This window comes from Emys orbicularis, chromosome 7 (genome assembly GCF_028017835.1).
Source record: "Emys orbicularis isolate rEmyOrb1 chromosome 7, rEmyOrb1.hap1, whole genome shotgun sequence".
NCBI lineage: Eukaryota > Metazoa > Chordata > Testudines > Emydidae > Emys > Emys orbicularis.
In genome coordinates, this window is record NC_088689.1 from 120,604,922 (window position 1) to 120,620,749 (window position 15,828).

At 43.3% G+C, this 15,828-nt stretch overlaps 1 protein-coding gene across 1 annotated transcript in view; it reads right to left on the minus strand.

The window, feature by feature from the left end:
* Positions 1 to 9,668, minus strand: part of PPP4R2 (protein phosphatase 4 regulatory subunit 2) — a 40,717-nt gene extending 31,049 nt beyond the window's left edge. Inside the window, exons 1-2 of the mRNA XM_065407684.1 lie at positions 9,606 to 9,668; positions 8,823 to 8,904 (exon numbers count right to left, since the gene is read on the minus strand). Of these exons, the coding sequence (XP_065263756.1) occupies positions 8,823 to 8,904; positions 9,606 to 9,639 (116 nt within the window). The 5' untranslated portion in view covers positions 9,640 to 9,668. The remainder of the gene's footprint in view (positions 1 to 8,822; positions 8,905 to 9,605) is intronic.
* Positions 9,669 to 15,828: the final 6,160 nt, after the last annotated feature.

Here is a 15,828-nt window from a genome sequence, read left to right on the forward strand (position 1 = left end):
TGTGCCCCTGTAACATTTCAAGTGTAGATAAGTCCAGAGTATAAGAAAAGAACCAATGAAGATACTGAGGGGAAAAAGAAACCGAATTAGTGGAGAGAGGGAACAGAACTAATGAAGCAAGGTTAATGAATGAATAGAAGGGGAAACTGAATAGGCCTGGGTCAGGGTGTGATTAAATTAGCTGGTGTATAGAGTGAATCAAAGGTAAGGTGGGGGGGTTGTCTGTGTGAGGCTATGGGTATGTCTACACTTGCAGAGGTTTGGCGCTGTAAGTTTCACCGGTGATAGGGAACCAGTGAAAGAAAAGCGCTGGTTTGTGTACTCACTTAATGCCTAAGGTGTCAGAGTGTGTTTACACTAGCAGCACTTCCATCGTAGATGAGAGCAGCGCTGTAGGGCAGGTATCCCACAGTGCAGCTCTCTCGATAGGTCTTGTAGGAAGGTGTAAGGTCTCCCGCGTAGTTGCTCTATGCCAGCAAACTATCCCCAAACGATGGTAACTATGTCGGTGGGACAGCATCTCCTGTTGACATAGCGCTGTCCACATTGGCACTTTTGTCGGTGAAACTTACGTTGGTCAAGGGGTTGTTTTTTTCACACCTGATTGACAAACATTTTACCAACGAAAGTGCTAGTGTAGACAAAGCCTGAGAGAGGAACAGCTTTATGTTTGTAAGAAGAACAGCAATGGTGTGAAGTGAGCTTATAAGACCTGGTATTCACATAACAGAAAGTACATACAGTGGCATTGGAGAGAGTTGTATGTGACAGCATATGCTTGCACACATATTGATGTTACTGTTATTGTGTACATTATTGCCTAGGCTGGAAAATTTTCTTGACACTTTAGCAAGGCTGATACACAATACATTCAATGTGGCATGTTAGCATTATTATGAGGAACTTGGAGTCTCCATTTCTTTTCTCAAAATGTTAATTCTGCATTAATGTATCTTTGACATTTAATTTCTGTGGGACAGATTCAGAAGTGCTTAACACCCAAATTCCACAATGTGAGCTACCGGATGTCTCTTTCCCTTCACTCCCAAAAATCACAAAACAAAAAAGACCCACACTAGTTCACATTTCTGGGAGACACCAGTAGTTTGTATACACCGTAATGATGCCTCCAAAGGGTACAGCACTGAAATTGCACTATTACTACACAGATAATCCTTGAAGCATAAGCATTGCATCAATAACTCCATAGCAGCCAGGGAGCCAATTTACCAGCTGGGAAGAGACGAATGGGAGAGTTCCTTCAGTCAACCCTCCTGTGCTCTGTAGGCCGGAGCCTACTTTGGGGTACTAATCCCAGAACTTCACAAACTGAATTGAGTGGAGGATGACTAACAACGCCAATTTTTAAAAAGGGCTCCAGAGGTGACCCCGGCAATTACAGGCGTTTAAGCCTGACTTCAGTACCGGGAAAACTGGTTGAAACTATAATAAAGAACAATATTGTCAGACATATAGATGAACATAATTTGTTGAGGAAGCGTCAACATGGTTTTAGTAAAGGGAAATCATGCCTCACCAATCTACTAGAATTCTTTGAGGGGGTCAACAAGCATGTGGACCAAGGGGATCCAGTGGATAGTGTGTACTTAGATTTTCAGATAGTCTTTGACAAGGTCCCTCACCAAAAGCTCTTACACAAAGTAAGATGCCACGGGATAAGAGGGAAGGTGCTCTCATGGATTGGTAGCTGGTTAAAAGATAGGAAACAAAGGGTAGGTATAAATGGTCAGTTTTCAGAATAGAGAGAGGTAACTAGTGGTGTTCCCCAGGGGTCTGTTCTGGGACCGGTCCTATTCAACATATTCATAAATGACCGGGAAAAAGGGGTAAACAGCGAGGTGGCAAAATTTGCAGATGATACAAAACTATTCAAGATAGTTAAGACCCAGACAGACTGCGAAGAGCTACAGAAGGATCTCTCAAAACTGGGTGACAGGGCAACAAAATGGCAGATGAAATTTCATGTTGATAAATGCAAAGTAATGCACATTGGAAAACATAATCCCAACTATACATATCAAATGATGGGGTCTACATTAGCTGTTACCACTTGTCATAACTATAAAGGGAAGGGTAACAGCTCTCCTGTGTACAGTACTATAAAATCCCTCCTGGCCAGAGACTCCAAAATCCTTTTACCTGTAAAGGGTTCAGAAGCTCAGGTAACCTGGCTGACACCTGACCCAAAGGACCAATAAGGGGACAAGATACTTTCAAATCTTGGGGGGGAGGGGGAGGCTTTTGTTTGTGCTCTTTGTTTTGGGGGGTTGTTCGCTCTTGGGACTAAGAGGGACCAGACATCAATCCAGGCTCTCCACATCTTTCTGAACAAGTCTCTCATATTTCAAACTTGTAAGTAAACAGCCAGGCAAGGCGTGTTAGTTTACCTTTGTTTTCTCAACTTGTAAATGTACCTTTTGCTAGAGTGTTTATCTCTGTTTGCTGTAACTTTGAACCTAAGGCTAGAGGGGGGTCCTCTGAGCTCTTTAAGTTTGATTACCCTGTAAAGTTATTTTCCATCCTGATTTTACAGAGATGATTTTTACCTTTTTCTTTAATTAAAAGCCTTCTTTTTAAGAACCTGATTGATTTTCCTTGTTTTTAGATCCAAGGGGGTTGGATCTTGATCCACCAGGAGTTGGTGGGAGGAAGGAGGGGGGATGGTTAATTTCTCCTTGTTTTAAGATCCAAGGCGTTTGGATCTGTATTCACCAGGGAATTGGTGAAGAGTCTCTCAAGGCTACCCAGGGAAGGGAATTAGCTTTGGGAGTGGTGGCAGCGGACCAGATCTAAGCTGGTAGCTAAGCTTAGAAGTTTTCATGCAGGCCCCCACATTTGTACCCTAAAGTTCAAAGTGGGGAAGCAGCCTTGACACCACTCAAGAAAGATCTTGGGGTCATTGTAGATAGTTCTCTGAAAACATCCATTCAATGTGCAGCAGCAGTCAAAAAAGCGAACAGAATGCTGGGAATAATTAAGAAAGGGATAGATAATAGGACAGAAAATATCATGTTGCCTCTATATAAATCCATGATACGCCCACATCTTGAATACTGTGTGCAGATGTGGTCGCCCCATTTCAAAATATATATATTGGAATTAGAAAAGGTTCAGAAAAGGGCAACAAAAATTATTAGGGGTATGGATCGGCTTGGCTTCCGTATGAGGAGAGATTGATAAAACTGGGACTTTTCAGCTTGGAAAAGAGACAGCTAAGGGGAGATATGATTGAGGTCTATAAAATCATGACTGGTGTAAAAAAAGTAGATAAGGAAGTATTGTTTACTACTTCTCATAGTAGAAGAACTAGGGGTCACCAAATGAAATTAATAGGCAACAGGTTTAAAACAAATAAAAGGAAGTATTTCTTCACACAATGCAGTCAACCTGTGTAACTCCTTGCCAGAGGATGTTGTGAAGGCCAAGACCATAACAGGGTTCAAAGAAGAACTAGATAAAGTCTAGGAGGATAGGTCCATCAGTGCCTATTAGCCAGGATGGGCAGGAATAGTGTCCCTAGCCTCTGTTTGCCAGAAGCTGGGAATGAGCGACAGGGGATAGATCACTTGATGATTACCTGTTCTGTTCATTCCCTATAGGGCACTAGGCACTGGCCACTGTTGGAAGACAGGATACTGGGCTTGATGGACCTTTGGTCTCACCCAGTAGGACCATTCTTATGTTCTTATTGGATGGTCAAACATTCAGAAATAAGCCCATTTTGGTATGGGATCAAGGATGGATGATCCCCGAAGAAAATCAAGAAAGACTGACCACTTTAACTTCATTTTTAGAGTGTGCACATTAACAGTCACATGCACCGTATTTATTTGAAAGTGTTATATTGCACTTGGCACAGAATTTTTAAGTGGTAGTTAATTAGAAACTTGACTAGGCAAAAACATGCACTCTTCACTGAGAACTACCAATGTCCTCTGGCTGAAGTTTAAAAGTTTGCCTTTTTAGTCAGCTGAAGTAAAAAAATCAAGATAATAGAAAAAATAATCTCTCTCCGGTAACTCAAACAGTTGAATGAATTTGCCTCTTATTTTTTCTACCAAAAGAAATCCAACTTTATTCTGAGACCAAACTTCTAACTTTTAGTATAAAATATGGAGATATACCTATCTCATAGAACTGAAAGGGACCCCGAAAGGTCATCGAGTCCAGCCCCCTGCCTTCACTAGCAGGACCAAGTACTGATTTTGCCCCAGATCCCTAAGTGGCACCCTCAAGGATTGAACTCACAACCCTGGGTTTAATGGGCCAATGCTCAAACCACTGAGCTATCCCTCCCCCCCTGGAGCTTTTCAAAAAGTTACAAGTGAAAGTCAGATGATAAATGTGATCTTATCTATACTTACTACTGAAAGCTCTACACTAGCGTACCCATGTATAAAGCAAAGCAAATTTAAAGTAAAATAAAAACAAGAACATTGTTCATAAAAATAAGGTTTAAATTATAGCGGGGGAACCTTTGAAGTTAGAGTATATGTTGCTACAAAAATTTACATACACTGAAACACAAGAAAGGAATTTAGCATACAAAATGCCAAAATATATAGCTGAAATGCCAGAATGAAAATTAGAGGAACTTCTGTCCATAGTTAACTGGCAACCCCTTTTTAAGCTCTGGTTCAACTAAAAAAAAAAAAAAAAAAAAAAAACACACACAGAACTGATCAGAGTTCACAAAGGAAGTTTTAAAAGAGTTCAATTAAAAACTAAACACTTTCCACCAGCAAGAGTAAAAAAAGATATTAAAATGGACCAAAATACTAATGAGGTTAAAAATGTGCCCCTTTCTGTATTGCCTTAGGGAGAATACAGATGCACAGAACATATGCTGGACATTTAGAGACCACTACATGCTAAACTCACTCCAAGGTATTTTTCAAATGCAGGCCGACCTGAGAAACTGAAAGGTTGACTTTTGGTAGCTTCCTATGTATTCAGTTAGATAGAAGTTGGGAAAACTTAGAAGACAAGAACATCTAGGAGGGAAAACCTGACTACAGAAAAGAACCAACTATGCAGTCCACAGCCTAAAGTAAAAAAGTTAAAAACCAAAACTAGATAAACACAGAGTAATGTACTCCGAGGCACTTACAGTAAGCACTAGTGCAACCCCACCAATTCCTGGTCACAGGTCATGAATCATAGCTGTTCCCAAGCAGAGAAAAGGCCTAAACCTATTTTACAATTAATCACTCCTGCCCTGAGCCCAGATTTCTCCAGGTTTTGGTAGGATCTTAAGGATGCTAGAAACAAATAGGTAACTAATAAAACATCTGCATTATATCTTTTATAATAGGAAAAGCTATAGTTAAGACTGCAAAATTAAAGGTTACCTGAATTGGGAGCGGAGAGGAGAGGCCTAAGACAGAAGGGAGGGAAAAGATAATCTATGCTTTTTGGGGTGTATGAAGACATCCCGAAACTTTTTTAAAACTCTCCTTGTTTTTTCTACCTTAGAATTACCAGGAATGTCCAATCTTCTTTCCCTGTTTTCACATTTCCTCAAAGGACCCAAATAAATGGATTTGAAGCTCTTCTGCCATTAATTGAAGGGGCAGATAATTTAATCCTTAATTCAGAGACTCTTTCTTTCAACTGTTAGGCATTTGAATTAAGTGGCAATACTAAACAACCCCCTCCCCACACACACCTAGTTTTAAGTAGTTGTCAACAAAAATTGCTCAATTTATCAGATTTTACTTCCGCGATATTGGAAATGTCATAAATACTAGTTCTCCAGTCACCTAGAGAGACTTCCTGAAAAATAGTGTTTTTCTACATTACATTAGGGTTTGTGCAGCTCCACAAGTGATACAACTGGATTGTTTTTCTTTATAACTACTGAGTGATGTAGTTTAAGGCCTACAGAGTGGCAGAAAATAATTGTGCAACTTCACAGATCTCCAGGTAGGGTTTTTAGGCAGCAGAGTTGCTTTCTGCTGAAAACTGTTAGCTGAAAGATGCTTCACATGCACATTACAAATAAGATGGTACTAAGAAACAACTTGCAACCACCAGTTCTCAGACAGTGGGGGTTGGGCATAATTCTTGTTCAGTATACATCTCAAATTATAAGACACCAACATTATTTTGTATAGCTCAATAATGCTTGGTTAAAAATTCAGGCCACAATCTTTCAAACACTTAAGTATATACTTAACTTTGCTCACAGTAATAGCCTCATAGACTCCAATAAGTAAAGTTATGCACATGCTTGAGCTGGTGCAGGATCAGGCTTTTACTACAAGATGCTGCAAACCAAGTTTAGCATTTGCACATTTATACCCAGGCTTCACAATGTACCTATAAGATTTTTATATACTAGCCCAATCCTACACACACCAAGTAATTTTACTCAGGTGAATAAGTCCCACTGAGTCAGATGGAACAATTCATATAAGTTAGTGTTTGCAGGATTAAGACATAGGCTATTAAATGTGCAATCTATAGCACATCCATGCTCCTATGAGAACCTCAAGACCATTTTTTCTTGACATATTTCATTTTAATTTTCAAAGCCATACTAATTAAATTTAATAACTGTTTACCTACCAGAAAGTACAGTTGCCACAGAAGGAAAAACCCTATTCTTTAAACCTTATTTTATAAAGTTTATATATAAAGTTTGGAAAGAAACCTTATGAAAGCCCCAACGCTTCTACCTGAAAACCAGAGGCATAACAATAAACTGAGACAAGACAGAAAGCAAAATAGCCTCATGTTATATTATCTCATTTACCTCCTTCCCCACTAACACAAATCCTTTTTGTTCACTAGCTTATGTGTCATCAGGAATATGCACAACTCCACATAGCACTGGTAAAAGAAATTTTGCCAATATGCAGAATCTCCAACAGAGGACCCACCCTAAAAAGAGGGCCCTAATTATTTAAATAATTGTGTTCCTGATACTGAGGTTTAGCAATCCTTAGAACTAGTTTCATTTTGACAAACATTGCCTCTGAATATTTCAATATGCAATGGGTAAATAAATTTTGCAAAATATTAGACAAAGAAATAATGCAGATCTTGAGGTCTAATGGGAGCAGAATTAAATGTACGGTGAAGCCTGCGTACATGTAGTTCCATATATTGCCTTGTTTGTGTACAAAGGAGAACATTGGAGACTTGTTGAACTGTTACTAACAAATGTGAAACTATTAACAAACAGCCTAGAGCAACTGGAATATCTGAGTATTTAGAAAAATACAGAGGGATAACAAAAGAGAAAGAAACTACTGAGAATGTACCGGGCCATCATTTGTATAAAGTGTGAAAAATATTTGTATCTCAAAACAACATAGAGCCCATTGCAGGATCAAGGCCTTTGTTTGTGTAACTGAGTACAAAGTTAATCCACATATTTCCCAAACAAAAAGCAAGCAAAAGTTAACAGTACAGAAACAATTACATTGTATCACCTGGCTCTATCACCAGTGATTTCTTAAATATTTCCCCTGCAATCAATTTTAAAAATATTTTATAGTTTCCAAAACAGAAAGTAGATAGACAAGAAAACAAAAGCCTCTAAGAAAAGTTCAGACAAATGTAAGCAATTAGCATATCTAAAGAGTAATTTTACACTTTATAAAAATAGAATTTCTCCTAAATTAAGACAGCATAAAGACTCATTAAGCAAAAATATCTGTATTACAGCTGTGCCTTTTTCTGCTAAACTGAAGCCTTTGATTCAAAGAGCAAAGTACATTTCAGAACTTCAGTTTTCCCTTCAAGGCCACAAATTCAAGCAGGAATAGCACACTACATTAAAAACAGATCTCTTGCAACTTAGACACATTATAAATTAGAACAAAGACTCTGTGAATCAGTGATTCCTAATAAAACACTGTTATAGACATATATTCCTTTCTCAAGCCTGTACTCTGGCTGTACTAGGCCTCAAAAACAAGGAGGCAGCCTGGGAGCCAGAAAGAGAGCAACTCACCAGCAATGCACCCAGGGAAGCCTTTCTCCTTCCTGCCAAATAGTGAGACAACAAGGAAGTCACCCACTGCAGCACCAGAGATTATCCCTGACAAGGAGAGAGATATTCCAGCTCCTTTATAACTACAATACCCCTTCCAAGAAAAATCCAAATGGCCCCCACCCCAGTTAATGATGATCTATGAAAGAAAGTCTGGGGAAAGTGAAATGGGAGTAGTTGTGTGCAGACTGGGAAATGAGAACCTAATGAAATGCAGAGTAACAAGTTAGCTCCCATATGCCTCTTGTGCAAAGAGCACCTAAATTATTTCCCCCATCCACATAAAAAGCAGCAACTGAATGTAAGAGAGCCTGTGAGTATGCTACACACAGCCTGCAAAAATTAATCTAAATTATGTCATTCACTTCTGTGAACCATGCTATCAGATATCACATTCAAAAGAGAGATCACAATACACATTAAACTTTTCCTCTTTCAGGCTATGAAAACTGATATGAGTATTATATAAAATGCAGAAAAAGCAACAGGCTCATTGTATTTAATAGGATCAATGAAACCTGACAGCTGACCCTGAACATAAGGAGAAACTTCTCAATCAACATCAGACTAATGTGTACCAACTCTAAGTGTGAAAGGAAATAAACTGAACTCAAGAGGTCTTCAGCCATCAAGAACTGCAACTAGAACGAAGGAGAATATATTTAGCTCACCAAATCAACCTATATGCAAACAAACCTTGGGCATTATTCAATCTATCTCTGGGCCCAAAATTGAGAGAGTTCGTATAAAACCTCAACTGGGGAAGAGGAGGGGGGAGTGGGGAAGGGATCAGACTTACATTGTCTCTCCAGTCTTGGCAACATGACAAAGAAACTGATCTAGTACTGGACACACTTCCTTCTTCCCCCTCTTCTCAAAATCTGCAGGTAAGAAGGGGTGGGGGAGGAGAAAATCCCAATCAACATTAATGGACTTGGTCTGTAAATGCAGCTCCCACAAGCAGCTTTTCCAAGTCCCAGTGTGCTGGAAAGCAGAGCCACCCCCTTCCACCCCACTCGAGCCGCAGCCTTAGGGCCCTGCGAGCCTCTTACTGCTTCTGAGGAGGGAACCGTCTACATCTGAATGGCAGTAAGTCACTCGAAGTTGATTTGCAACTTCTCTGGAGCGGCTACAGCCACGAGAGAGAGGCTGATGGACTCCGGCTGCGTCCAGGGAGGCAGGACGAGGCTAGCACGAACGGGGCTGGGGAGAGAAAGGGCAGGGGTGAGAGGGGGGGCGGGCACACGGGAGGAGCGGGGGCACTCGGCTCCGGCAGGACAAGGGGAGAATCAGCGGGAGGAGGGGGAGGAAAAGCAGGAGGGCCCTACCCCCCAGCAGCCCCCCTGAAGCCCAGGACACCTCCTGGGAGGGGGAAAGGGCATCTCCCCTCCCCCATGTCCCAGAGGGCTCTGCCTCCCGTGGGCGGGGAGAGAGGGGGCTTTCCTCTCCACCGCCTGCCCCAAGGGGGCCATGGCCTCCCTCAGCGCAGGGACCCACCCGCAGGGGGTCCTGCCGCCCCCGGTGAGGAGAGCTCGCTCCCTTCCCGCGTGGGGACCCCCTCCCCCCCCAGCCCGGCCACCACCTTTCAGCGCCTCCTGCAGCCTCTCGACGTCCATGGTCCGCCGCTGCCCCCTCTCTGCGCTGCTCCCGCCTCCTGCCCCCCGCCCCGCACAGGAAACAGGCACCGGCAGCGGCACAAACACACACCGCGGCGGGCTTAGCAAGCCTCCAACATGGCGCCCGGGCCGTCACCGTGCGCGCCCCCGACGGCTCGCCCCCTCCCACCGGGGGCGGGAGCGCGCGGGGGGGCGGGGCCCAGGCTGCTACCGCCTGCCTGTCTGAGAGACAGACTGGCGGGAGTGGGGGGGCGAGGGGGTTGCGCTAGGCGGGGTCGGCGGCTGTGGCCAGGCCTGGGATAGGGGGCCCTGCCCCCCCACCTGCCACACTCAGATTGGGGGGCTTCCCAACCCCCCCACACATACACCTTCCACACTCTGACTGGGGGGCTTCCCAACCCGCCCCCCCACCTGCTACACTCAGATTGGGGGGCTTCCCAACCCAGCCCACCCCGCCACCTGCCACACTCTGACTGGGGGCTACCCAACCCACACACACCTTCCACATTCAGATTGGGGGGCTTCCCAACCCCCCCACACACATCTTCCACACTCTGACTGGGGGGCTTCCCAACCCGCCTCCCTCACCTGCCACACTCAGATTGGGGGGTTTCCCAACCCTCCCCCACACGCACACACCCTCCACATTCAGATTGGGGGGCTTCCCAACCCGCCCCCCCACCACACTCAGATTGGGGGGTTTCCCAACCCCACCTGCCACACTCAGATTCGGGGGCTTCCCATCCCGCCTCCCTCACCTGCCACACTCAGATTGGGGGGCTTCCCAACCCACCTCCCTCACCTGCCACACTCAGATGGTGGGGCTTCCCAAACCTCCTCCCTCACCTGCCACACTCAGGTTGGGGGGCTTCCCAACCCCCCCCCCTCCCCCCCACACACACACGCACACACCTTCCACACTCTGACTGGGGGCCTCCCAACCCCCCCCACAACAATGTATTAAAGTTAATGGGACTACTCACATGCCTAAAATTAAGCACACGTAGTAATTTGCAAAATCAGGACATTAGATTGAACATCATCAAATAGGACTTTTGTTGGGAAGTTTAAGTGAAATGACAGCCTCTGCTAAGGGAGAAAACAGACCCATGCACTGAATACAGATACTGAAGAAGTGTGATGGACTTCTAAAAGCAGTTTTAGAAATGTCTTTTCAATATGTATTCTTATAATGGTCCATATATTTCCCTACACAAAAACCCACAGAGGACAAACACCACAACTCTGCAAGTGTGGTGGTAAAATCTGTACAATCTTCCCCATGCTTCCCTGGACTGGGTCCCAGAATCAGCAGGGGTGTAAACTGGCCTATGAACAAGCCCTAAAATTGAAGCAGAGAGGCCTGGGATTCATGGGAATCTGAGCCCCCAGATCTGCAGATTTTAACCAGCCAGCCAGCTGCACACACAGAAACTTGTCTACTGTGAACACTTCTGTAGAATTGAGGCACCCATGGTGATTATTCCTAGAAAGAAATGGAAATGCCCATAAAAATGAAGTTGTAAATAAAGTAGCCAAATATTGCAGTCAACTGTCATTCTAGGCATGTGAGCTGGCACATCTGCTGTAATTTACTATTAGGTAAAATCCTGAATAGACCTGGATCATCTCCCATGCTCTACCCCAGATCAGCATATGCAGGGACGTGTGCATATAGCTTTCCCTCTTCTCATACAAAAAGGGGCAAGGGGGAATCAGCAGCCTCTGTGGCACCATCCTTCCTCCTCCCACCACCAACTTTTCCTGCAAGTCCAGAGTATGCATAGCATGAGATGGAGATTTGACAGCCCACGAGGAAGAGTGGGAGGGCCAGAGCATGGCTGGTGATGACATACACTGTCCACGCTCCAGCCCCAGCAAGATTTCCTGGAAAAGATAATACACCTCAGGTTGTATTATCTTTTCAGTATAGTCCAATCCAGAGTCCTTAGTAGAACAACTCCAATAGAGCTGCATTGCAAGGAAGCTGGGGGGGTGGCATAGGAGATTATGCAGGTTTGTGTACAGTCTTTTCTCTGGATAAGGGCAAAACCAATAATCCTGACAACAATACAGGGTGCTCTGGCTGGGGACTACTGTCCCCTGAGCTCCCCTGTGTGAGTTTTGGCATGGGGCAGGGATGATCCAGTTCCTAGAATCTAACGATGTCCTCAGGCATGTTTTTTCTACAAAGCAGAGAACCACAACCCTTATTTTAGAACTTCATGGGTTCTAGAACTGAGAACCTTGTAGATCTTTTGGACCGTAGAGTACTAATTAATAGTACGAATAATGCTACTTAGCGCTTCATATTTACAACATGCTGTACAAACCAGCTACTTTGTGATGCAATGTAAAAAATATGCTTAGTTTAAACACACTGTATAAAAAGAATTCTAAATGTTTTGTAAACTCTCTAAAATATTTTTAAACCCATAGAAGTATCTCAGATTTAACACTTTGGAGTTCTCCCTGGCTGAATCTGAATACTTGGTAATAACCCAAAGGCAGTAGTTGAACTGTAAACATTTTACAAAATAATGTTATTTTTCATGCCATCAGTCAATCCTCAATTTTAAAAAGAAAAACAGCATTGCTCCCTGAACTCAATTTCAAGAGAAAAACAGCATTAATGAGAATAATAGTACTTAGGATTTACATACGGCAGCATTTTTCATTTTCAATGTATTTTCCACACAAGTAATTCTAGCATCCTTTAAGTATCATTAGCTCCATTATACACATAAGCAAACTGAGAAAAAGAAGCTGTGATTTGCTCAAGCCATTGAGGGAATCCGTGTCTGAACTGGAATTAGAATTCTGGAGTTCCTGGCTCCCAGTCCTGTACTATGCCCATACTACTCCCTCAGGAGATCTATAGTGGAAAGTTGAGTGGCAGTGAAAGGAGGAAGGAATGCTCCCACTGGGAAAATCATTACTGGTTTTGTTCCTGCTAAGTTGGCCACCCCATATTGTTAAAAATTTTCATTACTGGTGGTTTTTCTCTTGTAGCATTTGTTGCCATCTGCCACTAGTTTTGTGCATGGGGGAACATGAAGGTGGAGCAGGGGTCTGCGCTATAGCAAACTGTCCATCAAGCTGCAGTTAGTTCAAGTGGCTCATTGCCATGGTTATGGGGAAATCATTACATTGAAAAGCTTTACAAATTAAAGCTATATTTATTTGCTTTTATCCTAGGGCAATATTCTGCTCTCTAGTTCATTGATATTCTCAACCAGTAATATCACTGGGAGTGCCACATGTCGAACTAGTGCAAAATCTGTCATAACGGGAGGAGATCTGCATCATAGCTCTACCACGGTGGAGGAAGGAGAGAATTTTGCCCATCGAGTAAGTTGAGGGCAGGAGAAGGATTTCAAGGCAAGGAATGGATATGCAGTAGAAACTGTAAGTGTTGTGGCTTGTGAGCAGACACACCAGCAAGGAGAAGGGAAAATAAAGGTCAAACCACGGTTCAGCCTAAGTTCCTTTCCTGAGGGCCTGCCCTGCTTTATTAACCTAAAGGAGATGCCAAAACACGAAGTAGCACAAAACGCTAGCAACAGCCAAGTAAGTCATCTCCAGCTTTCACCAAGCAGGGAGGGAGGAAGGAAGATACATTCTTCCCACTAAGTAGCTTCTCCTGACTATCTCCTTATGCCCCATTACAATTCCTGCCATGGACTAACTTCCCTTCAGCTCTCCTAGCTCTTACATAGTTCCCAGAGATGGTCACCTGATTCTCTGGTCACATGACCTTGACTCAGTCCCTCCGGGGGAACTACATTTCCCAGAACACTTGTTTTTAAAGGGCCTATGAGTCATAACAGACATACTGGGATATATGCGTGCTCACTGCAAAAGCATTAGTAGGCCAAATCAGCCCTCCTGTGCAATACTCTTCCATTCACTGGTGTTGTCAAGATAAGAATATGGCCCATATTCTAAGTGTCCATTTGAAAAATTATGTACCAGCCTGGATCAAAACAAAACAAACAAACAAACAAACAAACAAACAAACAGAAAGTTCCCAGGAAACTTGTGTTGAAATAGCTCAATGTAGTTCACTGAAAAGCATGTTACAGACAATGAGGACTGTGTTTTCTCTAAACTCTGAATATTTCATTCAGTACTGTACTGCTATCAAATACAAATCCTCATCAGCCTAATTTGTAATAGAATTATACCACCCCAATACAGTTTTTATTACATTTTTCATTTCTGAGCCCAGAGAAATACTTCAGTGCTATAAACTGGGATTGTGGAAGATGCAGATTTGTCTTTTAGAACCTAGCAAACAAGTTCTGGGGATGAATGCAGAATTGTCTCAAAGTTAGTTGGCTGAGCCAGGTGACCCTTCTCATTTAAGGATCAGATTCAAATGCTAGTTTTTTATTGTACTTGCATTTGGAGCATGGTCACTTTTGGACTTGTGTTTTACATTACTGGCAAATTATACAATCCATTGGCTTTGCTGTGTAAGAAGGATATTGCTATCTTAGGGGGTAGGAAAAGTCATTAGTGGCCACCATTCCCACAGTTTATCTGTCGAAGGAGGATATAAGTCACCAGACTCCTCCCTACAGAATCTGACTGTTGGAAAAAGGCTACCTCCAGCTTCTCCACACATGGGTCTTGCTATCTTATGAGTTGGACGTAACCAGTGGCCTCTGAACTAAATCTATCAGAGGGAAAAGAAACAACTCATCAGCACCAGTTCCTCAATGAGCTCTTCTAGTTTGTAGCACTCACCACTTGCATGTGTATCTTGGCATATTAAATAAGACATTATTGTAATGTGTCCTTGGTACAACAGAAGAAAGATTGTTGCTTCACAATGCAGCAGAGTTTTAACGAGGGAGCACACTAAACCTGATTCTTCACAGTCTTGCAACTTGTGTAGTCCTTTACATCTGTGCAGAGTGGGAGTAAACTGCTACCATATCAGAATGGTACCATTTTACACCTTGCACAGATATATGACTATGCAAGGCGCATGGCAGTGGAGAATTGGGCCCATTGGATCTTGTCATCCTTACTTATGTGGCTAATCCCATTCAAGGTAATAAGACTAATCACATAGTTAACAGTTGCAGGACACAATGTCAGGCTGTGACACTGGCAGACCGCGTGCCAGCTCTTGCCAAGGGTGTAGGTGTTAGCTAGGCACTGACAAATTCATAGCTGGAAACCAAACTAGTTCACCTATATGTTAGTATAAATAAGAGGAGTACTTGTGGCACCTTAGAGACTAACAAATTTATTAGAGCATAAGCTTTCGTGGGTTACAACCCACTTCTTCGGATGCATATCTGTACGAGTTTTTTCATGAAGTTGATGGATTTCCACTCCATACATGCATCCGAAGAAGTGGGTTGTAACCCACGAAAGCTTATGCTCTAATAAATTTGTTAGTCTCTAAGATGCCACAAGTACTCCTGTTATTTTTGCAGATACAGACTAACACGGCTGCTACTCTGAAACCTATATGTTAGTATTCAAGATAGGTACTAGACTTATAAGAATGTGTTTAGACTCTATGGAATGCTTGTAAATTGCTGTATGCGTTAATTTTACTTGTTATGTCTCTATCCCATGCTATAAGGTGATATGTAAGTTTTGCTTTATAACTGTAAAAATGCTTGCTCTGAACCTGTGAACCAATAAGAATGGTCCACGGCTCATCAAGAAGGACTACCAAAAGTAAATGGGCCATTGTGGAATATCATGATACAAAGACTTGGTTAATGGTCCTCTCACACCCATGAAAGTGCTTCGTGTAAAAAAAGCTCATCCCATCAGCTTGAATTCTGGAAGAAGGAAATAAAGATAGCTGACATGAAAATTTTTAATCTCTTTTTGCTGTTTGGACTCTCACAGGGCTAGAGCTTGGAAACAGAAGCAGAGATCCCCAGAGTCAACCTGGGTTAGCCCTAAAAGACATTCAGTGCTCATGGGCGCCAGGTTTGTATAATTTTTGGTGGTGCCCAGAACGGGTCCAAGGAGAGCCGTCCCATCCATAGGACAGACCGGGGCAACTGCCCCAGGCCCCTCGCTTTGGGGGGCCCCACGCTTCAGGGAGATATGGGGTCCAGGGCAGCCTGGGGGTTAGTGGGGGCCCTGGCGCCGGCAGCAGCCAACAACCCGGCCCCAGACCTCCCCGCTCCGCTCTGCCCCACCGGCTCCTGG